Source organism: Salmo trutta, chromosome 33, assembly GCF_901001165.1.
Source record: "Salmo trutta chromosome 33, fSalTru1.1, whole genome shotgun sequence".
Taxonomy (NCBI): domain Eukaryota; kingdom Metazoa; phylum Chordata; class Actinopteri; order Salmoniformes; family Salmonidae; genus Salmo; species Salmo trutta.
The window spans coordinates 13704737-13724203 of record NC_042989.1 but is presented as its reverse complement, the minus strand read 5'-3'; the positions used below and the strand labels follow the sequence as shown (position 1 = coordinate 13724203).

General features: G+C 40.5%; 1 protein-coding gene across 1 annotated transcript; it reads left to right on the top strand.

The window, feature by feature from the left end:
* Positions 1-5407: 5407 nt before the first annotated feature.
* Positions 5408-16330, top strand: fam98b (family with sequence similarity 98 member B). The gene is made up of 8 exons (XM_029729863.1): positions 5408-5592; positions 5877-6025; positions 12723-12851; positions 13003-13169; positions 13331-13411; positions 13532-13648; positions 15228-15395; positions 15554-16330. Exons 1-8 carry the CDS (start codon positions 5555-5557, stop codon positions 15788-15790), a joined length of 1086 nt encoding a protein of 361 aa, XP_029585723.1. The 5' UTR covers positions 5408-5554; the 3' UTR covers positions 15791-16330.
* Positions 16331-19467: the final 3137 nt, after the last annotated feature.

Here is a 19467-nt window from a genome sequence, read left to right as displayed (position 1 = left end):
ATAGTCTGCCATTTAAGCCATTTAAGAAACCAATTGTGAAGCATTTGTGACAGTACAGGCGCTTAGTATTTCAACAACTCATTAAGAACAGCACTTCAACAACATGCCTATGCATTTAGCATTTAGGCTGTATAACATTAAATACTTAGAATGACATAATAATGAAATGAAAATGCCTTATTAGGCTATACAGTCATTCTACAGTGCCTTTGAAGTCACTTTTAGAAACACGATTTTGACCAGTCTTTGCTTTGAGGATCATGCAGTGAGCTATGCATTCCTAGTTTGTTAATTTAGCCTTGCAGATGCTCATATATTCACATGACCTAATCACAGTCAACACAAATCTCTTTTGTTACAACAATATCATGAAATAAAATAGAATAAATTAGAAAATTAACCTGTTTGGGATAGGGGGCAGTATTTTCACGGCCGGATAAAAAACGTACCCGATTTAATCTGGTTACGACTCCTGCCCAGAAACTAGAATATGCATATAATTAGTAGATTTGGATAGAAAACACTCTAAAGTTTCTAAAACTGTTTGAATGGTGTCTGTGAGTATAACAGAACTCATATGGCAGGCCAAAACCTGAGAAGATTCCATACAGGAAGTGCCCTGTCTGACAATTTGTTCTCCTTCTAGGGCATCTCTATCAAAAATACAGCATCTCTGCTGTAACGGGACATTTTCTAAGGCTTCCATTGGCTCTCAGAAGGCGCCAGAAAGCGGAATGACGTCTCTGCAGTCTCTGGGCGAAAAAAAGCAGGAGTTTTTGTGAGTGGTCAGGCAGGGAACAATGACAATGGAGTGCGCGTGCACGAGACGACTCCATGTTTTTCTTTCAGTCTATGAATGAATATAAAGTCGCCCGGTTGGAATATTACCGCTATTTTACGAGAAAAATAGCATAAAAATAGATTTTAAACAGCGTTTGACATGCTTCGAAGTACGGTAATGGAATATTTTGAATTTTTTTGTCACGAAATGCGCCCGTGCGTCACCCTTCGGATACTGACCTGAATGCACAAACAAAACGGAGCTATTTGGATATAACTATGGATTATTTCGAACCAAAACAACATTTGTTGTTGAAGTAGAAGTTGTTGAAGTGGGAGTGCATTCTGACGAAGAACAGCAAAAGTAATCCAATTTTTCTTATAGTAAATCTGAGTTTGGTGAGAGTCAAACTTGGTGGGTGTCAAATTAGCTAGCCATGATGGCCGGGCTATGTACTCAGAATATTGCAAAATGTGCTTTCACCGATAAGCTATTTTAAAATCTGACACCGCAATTGCATAAAGGAGTTCTGTATCTATAATTCTTAAAATAATTGTTATGTTTTTTGTCAACGTTTATCGTGAGTAATTTAGTAAATTCACCGGAAGTTTGCGGTGGGTATGTTAGTTCTGAACATCACATGCTAATGTAAAAAGCTGTTTTTTGATATAAATATGAACTTGATTGAACAAAACATGCATGTATTGTATAACATAATGTCCTAGGAGTGTCATCTGATGAAGATCATCAAAGGTTAGTGCTGCATTTAGCTGTGGTTTTGGTTTTTGTGACATATATGCTTGCTTTGAAAATGGCTGTGTGATTATTTTTGGGAGGGTACTCTCCTGACATAATCTAATGTTTTGCTTTCGCTGTAAAGCCTTTTGAAATCGGACAATGTGGTTAGATAAAGGAAAGTCTTGTCTTTAAAATTGTGTAAAATAGTCATATGTTTGAGAAATTTAAGTTTTTGCATTTTTGAGGTATTTGTATTTCGCGCCACGCTATACCATTGGATATTGGTGAGGCGTTCCGCTAGCGGAACGTCTGTCCCTAGGTTTCCCAAATGTTTTTTTTCCCCCCACAAGTGCATGTAGGCCTATCTGATTATATGTGGCTGCTGTGTTAAACAATGAATGTATTTTTCTTGAATTCATTGATGATCAGATACCTCAGTTGTAACTGGTTCTGTTGCCTTGTCACGTCTTGACCAGGTAAAGAGGTCATTTGCCATAGTAATATGGTCAGGGCCTGGCAGGGGGTTGTTTTGTGTGGGTTTTGGGGGTTTTCTGTTTCTATGTGGGAGTGTTCTAGTTTTCTATTTCTATGTGTTGGGCCGGGTATGGTTTCCAATCTTTCGTTGTCTCTGATTGGAAGCCATACTTAGGCAGCCTGTTTTCCTTTGGGTTTTGTGGGTGGTTGTTTTCCGTATTAGTCTTTGTACCTTACGGAACTGTTGGTCGTTGTTATTTTTCTGTTTAAGTGTTCTCCTATAATAAATGAAGAATGAGCACTCTGCACGCTGCGCCTTGGTCTGTTGTCTACGACGGCTGTGACATGCCTACATTTTTACAGTTGATACACAACTTTAGCACTGTTAAGACTATCCTCTTTTTTAACAATAGCCAATGGCCATCCATTTTCATTTCAGAGAGATCCGATTTTCTCCAAGTATCCCTCATTATAAATAATGCACAGTCCCTTAGACTATAAAGTATTTTTTAAACCTCCCCTATGGGCTTGATGTGTCAATGTGTAGTTCATACATGCATAATCTATGAGCAGATTTACTGTGTTACCTTTAATTAGCCAAGAAATCCCAAGTTTGAAAGCGACTGTTTTTCTGAAAGCTGTGCTGCATGATTTCCCCTACATTTTACCCCACTTGGGCCAGCCCCCAATTCGAGAGCAATGACACGGTGCACATATCTGCACATATGTGATGTAGTATGCAATTTTCAGGCACCACTTTTGGCTTGTCAGGCTACTTTCAGAACTACTGGCTAAAAAGTATACAAAAGTATCAGAGAATCTCTTTAACCCATAGGAAGTTCAACCCAGATGAACATGTGTTGTGAACTACATTTAGCATGAGCAACAATAGTGGAACCGGCAGTTCGCCTTCCAAATAAAAGCCCCTGTTAAAACTGAAGTAAACTGATAAAAATAGTGAAAACATGCCACAATTGGATTAGATCATGTTCTAAACAAGGTTGGGATGTTGCTATATAAATTCAACAAAAGACAATTAGGCCTATTAGGGACAGATCAAGGGTAGTGTGTTTTTTCTCTGGTTTACATTCGCTCTTCTGCTCATATTTTTCCTATAAACAATTGCTGGACTTACTTTTGATATTACCCTAATAAAGTTTAGAAACGTTTGTGAAGGTTTGGTCTGGTGTGGCTTTTATTAAGCTTTAGCTACTGCAGGCCTATGATATGTTAAGTTGACAGTTGAAATTGATGTGAGGAAGTCTGTTTCAGGCCTACCAGAGTTACTCCTATAATCTAACAATGTAATGTTTATCTTTATATGAAATGTTCTGATCGAAAATGCCTCCTTCTGTATGTCTACATCTGTATAGCAGATGCAGTAGCCATCTGACATAAACAAATGCATGCCACGGGCATATCTATATCTCTCTCTATCTCTATACATTTAGTGCTCAAATCTCAGACAGGTGAACCATGAGGTGGACAATTATTATTTTAGAAAAGTAGCCCCCCCCCCTCAAAAAAGGCAATAAAGTTTTGCACATGCTACACATCGAAACACAAGGAACATTGTTTTTGTAGTTTGTTATAGCTGTTTTTAAGGACATGTAATTGTGCCTCATTAGGGAAAGGGAAAGATGGATACCTAGTCAGTTGTACAACTGAATGGAAATGTGTCTTCCGCATTTAACCCAACCTCTCTGAATCAGAGAGTTGCGGGGGGCTGCCTTAATCGACATCCATTTGGCCAACATCCCTCATTTATTGATGGTGCTGGCTGCGACAGGTCAGATCGGAATCCACATGGATGTCCAGTAAATTTCTCAAATGTCCAGTAAATTAAAATCTTCCCTGTCATGTCGTCCGTTGCCAAATTTTCCTAAAGGAAACTGAAATGGCATATTGTCTTTATGAAGATTTTAGAATATTTGCATGAAAATCTGTCTTCAATTGGATGGAAACCTAGCTATAAACACCCTAAAGACTGGCAAGTGTGCTAATCCAGTGTCTTTTTGATTATGCCTGCACATCATGGTTCACCAGCAGCCAGAAACATCTAAAGAATTAGCTACCAGCCAAACAAGCTTGTAAGAATTGTACTTAAATTCACCTTTCCCCACTTTTTTCCTCTCTATTTCTGTAATGTGTTTGTATATATGTAATTGTGTATGTATTTATGTAAATAGGGACCACAATGGAAATAACTCCCCGACTTTATTGTGCAATCCCGGTCACTTACATTTTTTTAAATCACAAATAAAATCAATCAATCAATCCAAACTGTGCAGCGGCCAATTGATGAATGTAAAGAGACATCTGTTACAAAACACCAACAAGTTTAATGACGAGGAGATTGTCATGCCTTGCCTGCGATACTTAGTAAGCCTACAAGGTATAGAGGGATGTATATTATTATAATCATTTTTTTATATCTTTTTTTTGGGGGGGGGTATTTCGGTTTGTCGAGATTTACATAGTCTATTTATTGTTGTGTTGAAAACGCAAAACATGACATTGAAGTGCCCAAAGTTGGCATGCTTTGTTTATTGGTTGTGTGGTGCATTGGCACAGAAATCTGTTGTTGGAAAATTCATTGCATATATTTTATATAATTATAAATATGGCATCAAAATATTGAAAATCTGATTTCCCCCTAGCTGATCAATGCCTGCAGCTGGCTATGATCGAAGCGTAAGGAAAGAGGCAGGGAGCGTGAGCTCGTCTGTGGTGGCCGTGAACCCTGAACCTTCTGGCCTGTATCCCTGTGTAGCATCAACTGTGCCACCAAAGCATGCTGAAGAATTCCATGTTTATAAACACAGGGTTGCTACAGTTATTGCTATTTTCGGTCATTAACATTATTTTGAGTTAATTATATGAGGGGGGAGGGTGTTCAATTTATGTTACAGTACAAGGGGGAGGGTCATTTTAAAGTACAAGGAGAGTTGGACCAGTAGGCTGATATCCCATTTCATGGGTGCACAATCCATAGGTTGCGCTGTACAGTGCATACAAGTAAGCCTCCAATGCAATTCTGAAGCCAAATACATCCACAGTGCGATTTAAACAGATTTTCTTTGGTCAGATTAAGTTATAATTGTATTTTCTTTAATTTATATAACAACATTCCAATCTTGTTAAGCGTTATCTTGTCCAATTGTGGCATGTTGCCATTATTTGTATCAGTTTGCGTCAGTTTCAATGGGGGACTTTTCTTTTAACGGCGAATCAGCGATTCCACTATTGTTGCTCATGCTCACGCTAATGTTGTTCATAACACACCGGTCCCACTTGACTACTTCAAACCCCTTCCCATGCTACAGCAAGCTTTTGGGCCGTAGAGTCCTCTATCTATATCTATGAAGGGAACAAACTGAGCGGAACAAAAGTAACCAACATGAATGTTCCACTACGGATTTAATTTTCGTTACTCCTGACTCTCGGGATGGTTTTAGCTAGCCGATGAATTAAGCTAATAATGTATGTTTGTGTCTCACAATGTCAACACACTCACATCTATAACTTTGAAGGAATCTGCTGATATTGTTGTCTGCCACAATGGAACGTGATATTTTAGATGTTCTGGAACAAATCGGGTAAGCAAACCACACTCCGCCATCTGACGGCATCACGGATTACGCTGCTCAATCAGCGATTAACCGCTAGCTAGCAAATGTACATGGGTGTTGTCAATATAGTGTAGTCGTTCTAGACAGTGGTATTAAAAGTATATGCTCATTAGTTCGCAAATGCTATCATGATTCGATGCTAACTTTCCCATCCATGCATGTTCGGTATGCTAATACTAGCGCATTACGACGTGAATTACGTATGTATGCCGCCCTGAGTTCTCGAGTTAAATTTGTCTTTTGGTGCGCAGGTATGACGGACCTCTGCAGGATGAGGAGACGCTTGTCAAAGCATGTGAAGGTGGACTGTCATCACATGAGTATGTCAACCTATGCATGTGGTTAAAGTCCCGTCTGAAACCGTTATGTGACCTGGAAGAGAGCAGTACATCAGGTTCTGGTGAGCCAAAATACCATCAGACATCATCACCTCTCACTGCCTCTCACTGTTTTGTTAAATCACATACTACCTAGCTAATGTAACCAAGGGGCCAGGGTTACGGTCTAGAAGCATGGTTTCAACTGCCCATACGGGTTTTGCTCAGTACTGCAGTTGAACTGAAGTTCGATCCAGAAAGACAATTTCAATAGACGACCACATAGAGAAATCAGATTAGAAAATTCCAAATAAGACACTTTAGTCATTACCTTTGTGCACTAAACATCTATTGAATAAAACATTCTCAGCTATGCTGCCCTATGGAGTCCCTTGGGAAACCCAACTACCAAACCATCCAATGATGGGATTTATAACTAAAGTATCTGGGCTCCCAAAAGGACTGATCTCTATAATATATAAACAACTTTTGAAAATCTCATATTCTGACCAAAAGTATGGTCCACAGATCTAAGTGAATCTGAACAACCCTTTAACTGGACCAGAATATCAGAAAATATGACCTTGGCATCCCGTAATCCGAACCATCAACTCACAGCTCCCAACTGTTCACTGCATCTGCTATGTTACTTAACAATGACAGTTTATTGAACCTCTCACGATTACTGCTGGCAGGCAGCACTGCAGCAAAAAATATATACGGGAGGGTTGGACGGAGACATGTTGGGCTTGGGGAAATGTGATGGGGAGTTTACATACCAATTTTATTATTACAAAATCCTGTGTGGTCAATATGATGATTTCTCTGTGTGTACAATACCAGTCAAAAGTTTGTACACACCTACTCATTCAAGGGTTTTAATTTATTTTGACTATTTTCTACTTTGTAGAATAATGGAGAAGACTTCAAAGCTATGAAATAACACATGGAGTCATGTAGTAACCAAAAAAGTGTTACATCTAAATAGATTTTATGTTTGAGCCACACTTTGCCTTCTCTGGAGAGACCTGAAAATAGCTGTGCAGCGACGATAACCAAGCTAACTTTTCTTGTTGGCTTACAGCTGAAGCAATCATCAATTCACTACCCTGGTACTTTGTGTAAAACATAATGCAAAATACGCTACTTTCAAAGCTGATTGCCACCAAAACTTTATTAATTCACTTAATCAGTCTCTCTCTGACGTCTCTCCCAAAGATTATCTATTGCCTCAGGAAACTGACTCCGTGCCGCCCCCCCCCCTCTCGCCCCATGAATGAATTAGGATCACCACTTTATTTTAAGAATGTGAAATGTCAGAATAATAGTAGAGTGATTTATTTCAGCTTGTATTTATTTCATCACATTCCCAGTGGGTCAGAAGTTTACATACACTCAATTAGTATTTGGTAGGATTGCCTTTAAATTGTTTAACTTGGGTCAAATCTTTCGGGTAGCCTTCCACAAGCTTCCCACAATAAGTTGGGTGAATTTTGGCCCATTCCTCCTGACAGAGCTGGTGTAACTGAGTCAGGTTTGTAGGCCTCCTTGCTCGCACACTATTTTTCAGTTCTGTCCACAAATGTTCTATAGGATTGAGGTCATGGCTTTGTGATGGCCACTCTAATACCTTGACTTTGTTGTCCTTCAGCCATTTTGTCACAACTTTGGAAGTATGCTTGGTGTCATTGTCCATTTGCGACCAAGCTTTAGCTTCCTGACTGATATCTTGAGATGTTGCTTCAATATATCCACATCATTTTCCGTCATCATGATGTCATCTATTTTGTGAAGTGCACCAGTCCCTCCTGCAGCAAAGCACCCCCACAACATGATGCTGCCACCCCCGTGCTTCATGGTTGGGATGGTGTTCTTCAGCTTGCAAGTCACCCCCATTTTCCTCCAAACATAACGATGGTCATTATGGCCAAACAGTTCTATTTTTGTTTCATAAGAACAGAGGACATTTCTGAAAAAAGTACGATCTTTGTCCCCATGTGCAGTTGCAAACTGTAGTCTGGCTTTTTATAGGGGTTTTGGGGCAGTGGCTTCTTCCTTGCTGAGCGGCCTTTCAGGTTATGTCGATATAGGACTTGTTCTACTGTGGATATCGATACTTTTGTACGTGTTTCCTCCAGCATCTTCACAAGGTCCTTTGCTGTTGTTCTGGGATTGATTTGCACTTTTCGCACCAAAGTACGTTCATCTCTAGGAGACGGAACGCGTCTCCTTCCTGAGCGGTATGACGGCTGCGTGGCCCCATGATGTTTATACTTGCGTACTATTGTTTATACAGATGAACATGCTACCTTCAGGCATTTGGAAATTTCTCCCAAGGATGAACCAGACTTGTGGAAGTCTGCAATTATTTTCTGAGGTCTTGGCTGATTTCTTTTGATTTTCCCATGATGTCAAGCACAGAGGCACTGAGTTTGAAGGTAGGCCTTGAAATACATCCACAGGTACATCTCCAATTGACTCAAATTATGTCAATTAGCTTAAAAGAGGCTTCTAAAGCCATGACATTTTCTGGAATTTTCCAAGCTGTTTAAAGGCACAGTCAACTTAGTGTATGTTATCTTCTGACCCACTGGAATGGTCATACAGTGAATTATAAGTGAAATAATCTGTCTGTAAACAATTGTTGGAAAAGTTACTTGTCATGCGCAAAGTAGATGTCCTAACCGACTTGATAAAACTATAGTTTGGTAACAAGAAATTTGTGGAGTTGTTGAAAAACGAGTTTTAATGACTCCAACCTAAGTGTATGTAAACTTCCGACTTCAACTCTAAATGTTGTTGATCAGCTCAATAAAATGAGTCCCAAATGGATTCAATGTATGCACACACTCCTATTAAATATGCAATCATGTGTGAATAGGCCTAGGTTACAACTTGATTTACCCAGTTTATCAATAGAGATTTACCATGTAAATAAATTATTACCATGTTATGTAGTTCGTTTGGTAAGTACTATGAATACACGATATATTGGAATCGTACGATGTTAGCTAAAAATGGCAACATCGGTATCGCACCCGATGTCTAGTTTAACGCCGATGTTAAAAACCTTTGTCAAAGCTACCGTGCATACCTATATAACGTAGGTACATGACGTAATGACGCCACACAAAATGTTGCCCTACACATGCAACACAGCATTCCTAACCTAGCCCACAATGTCTGCTGTGTGGATAGAGCAGTCATTTTAAAGATTAAGAACATTTCAGCGAGACAACTGAAAGGCGAAATCCATTAAAGCCAAGATAATGGAATTCATTGCCCTTGACAATCAACCGTTCTTTGTCGTGGGTGATGTTGGCTTTCGCTGACTGGTCGGGCACTGGTACACACTACCAAGTGCGCTATTTTTCAGATGTTGCCCTACTGCAGTTACACAGTAATAGCGTCACTGCTATTAGCTTCACGACATGCATACTGTGGAACGCCGTTTGGGTCTATGTGTGTCAAAAAAGATACAGTAGCACTGTCAAAGCTGTACAAAAGTCTGCAAACACCGGCCACGAATGATGTGTTTACAATACCGCTTTGGTAATAAAGCATCATTTGTTTGACCGCAACTTCTGGGGTAGCTAGCTTTAGCTTGGTACCTAGCTAGCACCAATACAACCAGCCCGAAAACAATGACCAGTAGAAACTGCAGTCATTTTCATTATTCTTAGCAATGATTTAGGAATTCTTGTGAGTATTACCTAGGTTGCCGCTTGTTGTTTGCCTATTGAAATTGAACTACAGTTCATGAAAATAAATACCTAGCCAGCTACTTAACCCTGTTGCCCAAAACTAACGTTATAAGCAGCCAGCTAGCTTCATCTGGCTAGTGAGGCTCGACCGGACCGGGTTATGTGTTGTGAATCTAGCCACAATAAGGATTAGGCACAATAGTGGAATTTGCGGTTTGCCTTCAAAATAAAAGTATGTAATTGACAGTGATGCAAATGAATACAAATAGTATAATTATTATTTTGAAGACTAACCACAAATTCCACTATTGTGACTAGCTTCACAGATGGGTCCGACCACCATTAATCAAATAAGAACTGTCCTATAAATTAAGGTTATTTTAGATGATGACACCAAGCCATATAAACTCAGCAAAAAAATAAAAGTCCTCTCACTGTCAACTGCGTATATATTCAGCAAACTGAAAATATTTGTATGAACATAAGATTTAACAACTGAGACACAAACTGAACAAGTTCCACAGACATGCGACTAACAAATGGAATAATGTGTCCCTGAACAAAGGAGGGGTCAAAATCAAAAGTGACAGTCAGTATCTGGTGTGACCACCAGCTGCATTAAGTACTGCAATGCATCTCTTCCTCATGGACTGCACCAGATTTGCCAGTTCTTGCTGTGAGATGTTACCCCACTCTTCCACCAAGGCACCTGCAAGTTCCCAGACATTTCTGGGGGGAATGGCCCTAGCCCTCACCCTCCGATCCAACAGGTCCCAGACGTGCTCAATGGGATTGAGATCCGGGCTCTTTGCTGGCCATGGCAGAACAATGACATTCCTGTCTTCGCGGAAATCACACACAGAACGAGCAGTATGGCTGGTGTCATTGTCATGCTGGAGGGTCATGTCAGGATGAGCCTGCAGGAAGGGTACCACATGAAGGGTACCACATGTTATTTGACACTCAAATACCCAAACGGCGTTCCATAGAAATCCTGGTTGAGAAAGAAACGACTGACTAAATGAGCAACGAAACAGCAAGTAAGTAAAATAAATAGTTTTTTTATTATGTTTTACTAGTAATGGGAACATACGTAAATTCCAACAAAATATGTTTTTGGTATGTGTGTGTGTGTGTAACCTTTTATTTAAGTAGGCAAGTCGGTTAAGAACAAATTCTTATTTACAATGACGGTCCGAATGACGTTTGTCAATTGTGCACTGCCCTATAGGACTCCCAATCACAGCCGGATGTGATACAGCCTGGATTCGAACCAGGGACTGTAGTAACGCCTCTTGCACTGAGATGCAGTGCCTTAGACCGCTGTGTGTGTTAACTATTTAACTGTACTAGAATGCTTAAGAGGCCGCTAAAGTGTTAAATATCGGTATCAGGTTTTTTTTGGGCTAGGATAATATTGGATATCTGTGTCGGCCAAAAATGTAATATCAGTGCAGCACTAGTAAAAACAAAGTACAATTCATATAATTTATAACAATGGGTATGCAAGCCAGTTTTTTTGCTTCCCCATAGACCTCAAAAATGGTCTCCTGAGGTGGTTTAAGCATTGTTGTGGACTTAACATGTGTTTTTTTTTCAATAAAAGTGAAAATCTTTAAGAAAACAACACATTTTTTTAAAAGCATGGGAAAACATCTGATTTTTCCTTTGCCAGGTGGGCCATTTGGGAGATTTATGTCAAAGATTTGAGTATACCCACTTCTCCAGGCACCAATGCATAAGCATTTCCCAATTGAAATGTATAGCTATTACTTATCATTGCAAAAACACATTTCAAGTTTAGCACACAAAGTAACCTCTGATCTAAAGTTTAAACGCAACACACAAGTTATTTTCAAAGAGATGGCTAACAGCAAGCAAGCTGCATTAAAAACCACAGTTCCACTCACCAACTTCTTGTGAAATTATTCTTGAAAAGGGAGAAGCTAACAAATCAGCAACAACATCCTCTTCCAAAACACCCGCTGCAGCCACTGCAAACTAGCCTTCAACAAAAGGAAAACTATTGTTTGCTATTGCGCAGTGACCCGTTGACCTTCAAGAAGGCAGAAGTTTCCATATGTTTTAGTACGGTTCCACCCATTACAAGTCAAAGTGATTGGTTGATTCCACTATCACTCCAAAATGTTGCCCTAATACAGATGAATGGCAGATGCCTTCTATCTAGTTTCTGATGTCCTAGCCAATGGCTGACTTAGCTAGCTAGATTTATCTCCCCAGAGACCAGTAAAGAGATCTTGGTTGGATCTTTTTTCGCTTCAGTGTTTCCTTTCCAACAAAAACTGAAGAGATTAAATCAGAACATGATTGAAAATAATAATATAATTACAATGTTATTATTTATTATTGTTTTATAAATCCTTACTTCTTTTCTGAAGGCGTAGAAAGCCTTCGTTGTTCCCCACTGTGTTTGGGCTATCTTCCCTCTATTTGCCCCCATTCTGAATGTCTAAACAATCCATATGTTCTGAAATATGAACAGAAATACTGGACATTTTGAACTCTTATTATGGTGGCGATTTGACAAAATTACAATCATGGTCTTGAATTAGTCTCGGACCACACCCGGTCTCGGTCTTAAATCGGTCTCGCTCTCGGCTCCCCCCTCCGTTCTTGGTCTTGGCTCGGACTCGATTTGCTCCGGTCTTGGTCTGGAATCGGTCTCGATTTAGGTGGTCTCCAACACAACACTGCTGATTGGCTCATCTCAGTCGCAAAGAGGAATAACTTTACAGCTGTTTCTTATTATTAAACAATGCCATGCTGGTGGGTGGTAACATTAATAAAATAAAACCCAGCCCTGAAATGAAATGTAGGCTGAAAATAATTTCTATGTGATATCATAGGAAAAGACACCACATTCACGGATGTGCACGAAGTGGGCAGTTCAGATTTGTCACTTCAAACTGAAATATATCATACTTTTGACTACAACTCGGACTTATTGACTTAAATTGTTGTGCAACATCATGGGTAAGCTCTGGCCATCGTCTTTCAGCTCGAAAAAGTGGATTTCTACTGGTGTGGGCATTTCATGCTGAAACGTTGTGTTTAGGTGATACTGATGGCCTTCAGTTTGAGATGAGTGATATGCTGAAGGAGTTGGAGTGCCCCTATCGAGGCCTTGTCTCCGGGATTCTACAGGGAGGACTGCAGAATAAAAAAGACCATCTAAAACTAGTATGTAAGTACTGAAGTGACCATTTGTTCAGAGAACTGGTCTTAGTACCATCATGTTATGATACCCTTTTGGTGTGTTGCTGATCTGCCATGGTTCTGACATATATTTTACATTAATGCGATTTTTACCTGTGGCTCATATCTTTGTTCTGCAGTGTTTTTAAGCTCAGAGGTACAAGCTGCACAGATAGTGAAGAGCCGACTTGTTGAGGACAAACAACACAAAGACCGAAACGATCTCCAGGCAATCTGTGAAACACTGAAGCTCCCACAGCCAAGAGAGCAGGAAGTAGTAGAGCTGTTCTCCGGGATAGAACAAAAGGTGTGTCTAAGTTAGTCTTGCACACCCGATACTTCCTCCCTAGGCTCAGGTCTGGTATACCAAAGCTGCAAAAATGGCCTTCATTAACCCAATAGAAAGTCTGTGAGAAAGTGCCGATTATCTTTGTATTCAACAAATGCATTGTATATCTGTATTTCCAGATAAACGCAGTGCTTCAAGAGCTTCCAAAGGATCACATTGGAAAGCCAGTACTGAAGAACACTCTCGACAGTGAACAGTGGGTAAGCAGACTGTATTCAGACTTTCACCCATTTTTGTGGAGGCAAAATTCATAATTCCTGCTAAAGCATGAGGGGATGTCAAGTGTGTCCATTGACTCTGGGCCTTGTCTGTATCCACAGGAAAGGCTGGAGCAGATCAACACGGTCCTGTCCTCACAGTATGAGTGTCGGCGGAGGCTGCTGATCAAACGTCTGGACGTCACTGTGCAGTCTTTCGGCTGGTCAGACAGAGCCAAGGCAGGTGGAGTCTTTGGGTGCATCTCAATAGTCTAAAGCAGGCATGGGCAACTTTGATGGGGGTGGGGGCCACAAAATCTGAAGTCATACCCACACATGCAGTCAGAGCCAGCCCTAGCCTATTGGGGGCCCTAGGCAAAATTGTTGCTACCCCCCTCCTGCCTTGTGAGCAAAGCATTTTTACCAGCCCCCCACTTGACAGCAGCAAGAAACAAAAACAAAGCATGTTTGCCACTTCATTTCCTGTAATTTTACACATTTTGCCATGGTGTGTAGAGAAAATGTTAGATTTATACGCATGATGGAAGGTTCACTTTCCATCAGGACAACGACCCTAAGTACACAGCCAAGACAACGCAGGAGTGGCTTCGGGACAAGTCTCTGAATGTCCTTGAGTGGCCCAGCCAAAGCCCGGACTTGAAACCGATTGAACACCTCTGGAGAGACCTGAAAATAGCTGTGCAGCGACACTGCCTTTCCAACATGACAGAGCTTAAGAGGATCTGCAGAGAAAAATGGGAGAAACTCCCCAAATACAGGTGTGTCAAGCTTGTAGGGTCATACCCAAGAAGACTCAAGGCTGCAATCACTGCCAAAGGTGCTTCAACAAAGTACTGAGTAAAGGGTCTGAATACTTGCACTACCAGTCAACAGTTTGGACACACCTACTCACTTTATTTGTACTATTTTCTACATTGTAGAATAATAGTGAAGACATCAAAACTATGAAATAACACACACGGAATCATGTAGTAACCAAAAAAGTGTTCAACAACTCAAAATATATTTTAGATTCTTCAAAGTAGCCATCCTTTGCCTTGATGACAGCTTTGCACACTCTTAGCATTCTCTCAACCAGCTTCACCTGGAATGCTTTTGAAAGTTTCTTCAAGTGCAATCGCAAAAACCATCAAGTGCTATGATGAAACTGGTTCTCATGAGGACCGCCACAGGAAAGAAAGACCCTGCGTTACCTCTGCTGCAAAGGATAAGTTCATTAGAGTTAACTGCACTTTAGATTGCAGCCGAAATAAATTCATGTAGCAGACATTTCAACATCAACTGTTCAGACGATACTGCGTGAATCAGGCCTTCATGATTGAATTGCTGCAAAGAAACCACTACTAAAAGACACCAATAATAAGATACTTTCTTGGACCAACAAACATGAGCAATGGACGTTAGACCGGGGGAAATCTGTCCTTTGGTCTCGTGAGTCCAATTTGAGATTTTTCGTTCCAACCGCTGTGTCTTTGTGAGACGCAGAGTAGGTGAACGGATGATCTCCGCGTCTTCACTATTATTGTACAATGTAGACATTAGTAAAAATAAAGAAAAACCCTTGAATGAGTAGGTGTGTCCAAACTTTTGAGGGTGTGGGGGGGGATTGATCTTCAGGCCAACAAAAGGGGGTGTGACGCCATCTGCACATCCCTGGTCTAAAGTGACACCCTTTTCTCATCAGGGCACAGTGCTACTAGTGATACTGTCCTTAATCGGCAGGCTACACCCTTTCTGCTCTCTATGAAGAATCTCATTGTGCATGTCCTACAAACTACCCATCTGTCTTTTCTGTTAGGAGAGAGTTGACTGTATGGCCAGGGCCTACCAGCCTAAGAGACACTCCCTGGCCCAGATGTCGTCTGTGGGCATGGCTCACCTGCTGGCAGCCAGGGAGGACATCTGCAATGTGGTGAAGACCAGCAGTGGGTCAAGCAGAGAGAATACTGCCTGTGCCGTCAATAAGGTACTGTGGAATGTGACCCAATGTTCATTGTGTGCAAATGTCTGAGTGTACAAAAGTGTCGAGTCTTTAGGACAAAGCACTATAACTGACAAAATGAGGGTCCATGGTCCTCAGCCATTGTCCTGTCATTGACCTACCATTGTATTTCACTTCTATAGATCCTGATGGGGAGGGTGCCAGATCGCGGTGGTCGGCCCTCTGAGATAGATGCCCCCCTCCCTGAGATGCCAGCCTGGCAGAAGAGACAAGACGGAGGTTTTGGCGGTCGTGGTGGTGGTGGTCGAGGAGGTGGTGGTAGTTGGGGAGGGGGTAAGGGTGGCTGGCGAGGAGGGGGTGGAGTAGGAGGTGGCTTTGGTTGGGGTCATGGAGGAAAGAGAGGACGTTACCAATACTAACAACAATTATTTATTTTTGACTGAAAAGCCAAACAGTGTTAACTGAAACCTACTCATGTGTATCTGCTTTGCTAAGGGCAACACTAAGGCATTGTTTATTTGGAGTGATGTGGACTTGACTGAAATTTTACAGAATGCTACTGTAGGAACTCTCCAAAATATTTGTCGCCCATTTTTGTGTTAATTTTCAATGCTGTTATGAACTGTGCTGCTGAGGATCATTGTAGAAGCAACGAGTCAAACTCACTGACCATTTTTTATAGATTTTCTTTTATTTTGGTAACACTTTACTTGACACCCAGTGTTAACACATTATGACACGGTCATAACCTGTTATAATACAGTCATGACGCATATATTTACACCGGTTGTGACATATTGCGTTATTTTATTGCTGGTTATGACACCTACATAAGAGTGTCAAAACCCACATTTATTCAAATTCGTTTTTTCCCTGCCAAGAAATGTCCTTTCTCTTAAATCCTTTGTTTTTGTTTAGTCATGTATTTTTTAATAAATGTTTTAAGAACTTGTAGAAAATACTCTATGACAGTCATGAAGCATTAGGACCATCCTGTTTTATTTTACTTGGACTAAGAAAATACACTTTATGACTCTGTCAAGAAGCATTATGACCATATTATCATACAAGCTAGATAGGCCTATCACGTACATGCCCGTATATCAGTCAAAAGAAGGGTGTCTTTTCCTGCTCCTGATTCCTGCTCCTGATTCCTGCTCCTGATTCCTGCTCCTGCAGTCATCAGCAACCGAGCATGGGGGTAGGTGCATGTCTGACGTCAATGTGTGCACAATTACAATGATAATTTAACATGGTAAATATATATACATCATAAACATGCTGTTACATACAGTACCAGTCAAAAGTCTGGACACGCCTACTCATTCAAGGGTTTTTATTTTTTACTATTTTCTACATTGTACAATAATAGTGAAGACAGACTATGAAATGATACATACGGAATCATGTAGTAATGAAATAAATGGTGTATATTTTAGATTCTTCAAAGAAGCCACCCTTTGCCTTGATGACAGCTTTGCACACTCTTGGCAATCTCTCAACCAGCTTCACCTGTAATGCTTTTCCAATGGTCTTGAAGTAGTTTCCACATATGCTGAGCACATGTTGGCTGCTTTTTCTTCACTCTGTGGTCCAACTCATCCCAAACCATCTCAATTGGGATGAAGGTCAGGTGATTGTGGTAGCCAGGTCATCTGATGCAGCACTCCATCACTCTCCTCCTTGGTCAAATAGCCCTTACACAGCCTGGAGGTGTGTTGGGTCATTGTCCTATTGAAAAACTAATTATAGTCCCGCTAAGCGCAAACCAGATGGGATGGTGTATCGCTGCAGAATGTTGTGGTAGCCATGCTGGTTAAGTGTGCCTTGAATTCTAAATAAATCACAGACAGTATCACCAGCAAAGCACCATCACACCTCCTCCATGCTTCAAGGTGGGAACCACACATGCAGAGATCATCCGTTCACCTACTCTGCGTTTCACAAAGACACAGTGGTTGGAACGGAAATCTCAAATTTGGACTCATCAGACCAAAGGACAGATTTCCACCAGTCTAATGTCCATTGCTCATGTTTCTTTGCCCAAGCAAGTCTCTTATAGGTGTCCTTTAGTAGTGGTTTCTTTGCAGCAATTTGACCATGAAGGCCTGATTCACGCAGTGTCCTCTGAACAGTTTATGTTGAGATGTCTGTTACTTGGACTGTGAAGCATTTATTTGGGCAGAAATCGGAGGTGCAGTTAACTAATGAAGCAGAGGTAACTCGGTCTTCCTTTCCTGTGGCGGTCCTCATGAGAGCCAGTTTCATTACAGTGCCCATTTTTGCGACTGCACTTGAAGAAACTTCTTGTTCTGTATTGACTGACATTCATGTCTTAAAGTAATGATGGACTGTCGTTTCTCTTTGTTTATTTGAGCTGTTCTTGCTATAATATGGACTTGGTCTTTTACCAAATAGGGCTATCTTCTGTATACCACCCCTACCTTGTCACAACACAACTGATTAGCTCGAACACATTAAGAAGGAAAGAAATTCCACATATGAACTTTTAACAAGGCACACCTGTTAATTGAAATGCATTCCAGATGACTACCTCATGAAGCTGGTTGAGAGAATGCCAAGAGTGTGCAAAGCTGTCGTCAAGGCAAATGGTGGCTACTTTGAACAATCTCAAATATAAAATATATTTTAATTTGTTTAACCTCTCTGGGGTATGTGGGACGCTAGCGTCCCACCTGCGGGACACACTATTCAACAGCCAGTGAAATAGCAGGGCGCCAAATTCAAAACAACAGAAATCTCATAATTCTAATTTCTCAAACATACAACTATTATATCCCATTTGAAAGATACACTTCTCGTTAATCCAACCACATTGTCCGATTTCAAAAAAGGCTTTACGACGAAAGTATAACATTAGATTATGTTAGGACAGCGCCTAGACAAGAAAAAACAGCCATTTTCCAAGCAAGGAGAGGCGTCACAAAAACCAGAAATGCAGCTAAAATTAATCACTAACCTTTGATGATCTTCATCAGATGGCACTCATAGGACTTCATGTTACACAATACATGTATGTTTTGCTCGATAAAGTTCATATTTATATCCAAAAACCCCATTTTACATTGGCGTGTAATGTTCAGAAATGTTTTGCCTCCCAAAACCTCCGGTGAATGAGCACATCAATTTACAAAAATACTCATCATAAACGTTGATAAAATATTCAACTGTTATTCAAAGAATTAGAGATACACTTCTCCTTAATGCAATCGCTGTGTCAGATTTCAAAAAAGCTTTACGGCGAAAGCAAACTTTGCAATAATCTGAGTACAGCGCTCAGATATCAAAACAAGCCATACAGATACCCGTCATTTTGGAGTCAACAGAAATTATAGAAATTACATTATAAATATTCACTTACCTTTGATGATCTTCATCGGAATGCACTCCCAGGGATCCCAGTTCCAGAATAAATGTTTGTTTTGTTCGATAAAGTTCATCTTTATGTCCAAATACCTCCATTTTGTTTGCGCGTTCAGTCGAGTAATCCAAATCCACTGTGCTCGTGCAGTGAGTTCAGATGAAAAGTCAAAAAAGTTATATTACAGTTCGTAGAAACATGTCAAACGATGTATAGAATCAATCTTTAGGATGTTTTTATCATAAATCTTCCATAATATTCCAACCGGACGATTCCTTTGTCTTCAGAAATGAAAAGGAACACAGCTAACTCTCACATGAGTGCGCGCGATTGAGCTCATGTCATTTTCTCAGTCATCTGATTCCAATGGCTCTTATTCTCTCCCCATTCACAGTAGAAGCATGAAACAACGTTCTAAAGACTGCTTACATCTAGTGGAAGCCTTAGGAAGTGCAAAATGACCCCACAGACACTGTATATTGGATAGGGAATCACTTGAAAAACTACGAACCTCAGATTTCCACACTTCCTGGTTGGATTTTTTCTCAGGTTTTTGCATGCCATATGAGTTCTGTTATACTCACAGACATCATTCAAAAACAGTTTTAGAAACTTCAGAGTGTTTTCTATCCAAATCTACTAATAATATGCATATCTTAGCTTCTGGGACTGAGTAGCAGGCAGTTTACTCTGGGCACCTTCTTCATCCGGATG

What these genes read in the sequence shown, in the direction of transcription:
- fam98b (XM_029729863.1), top strand. Translation starts at nt 5,555, where the DNA reads ATGGAACGTGATATTTTAGATGTTCTGGAACAAATCGG. An exon ending in GAGCAGTACATCAGGTTCTG is followed by an intron (nt 6,026 to 12,722) that starts GTGAGCCAAAAT and finishes CGTTGTGTTTAG; the next exon opens with GTGATACTGATGGCCTTCAG. An exon ending in TCTCCGGGATAGAACAAAAG is followed by an intron (nt 13,170 to 13,330) that starts GTGTGTCTAAGT and finishes CTGTATTTCCAG; the next exon opens with ATAAACGCAGTGCTTCAAGA.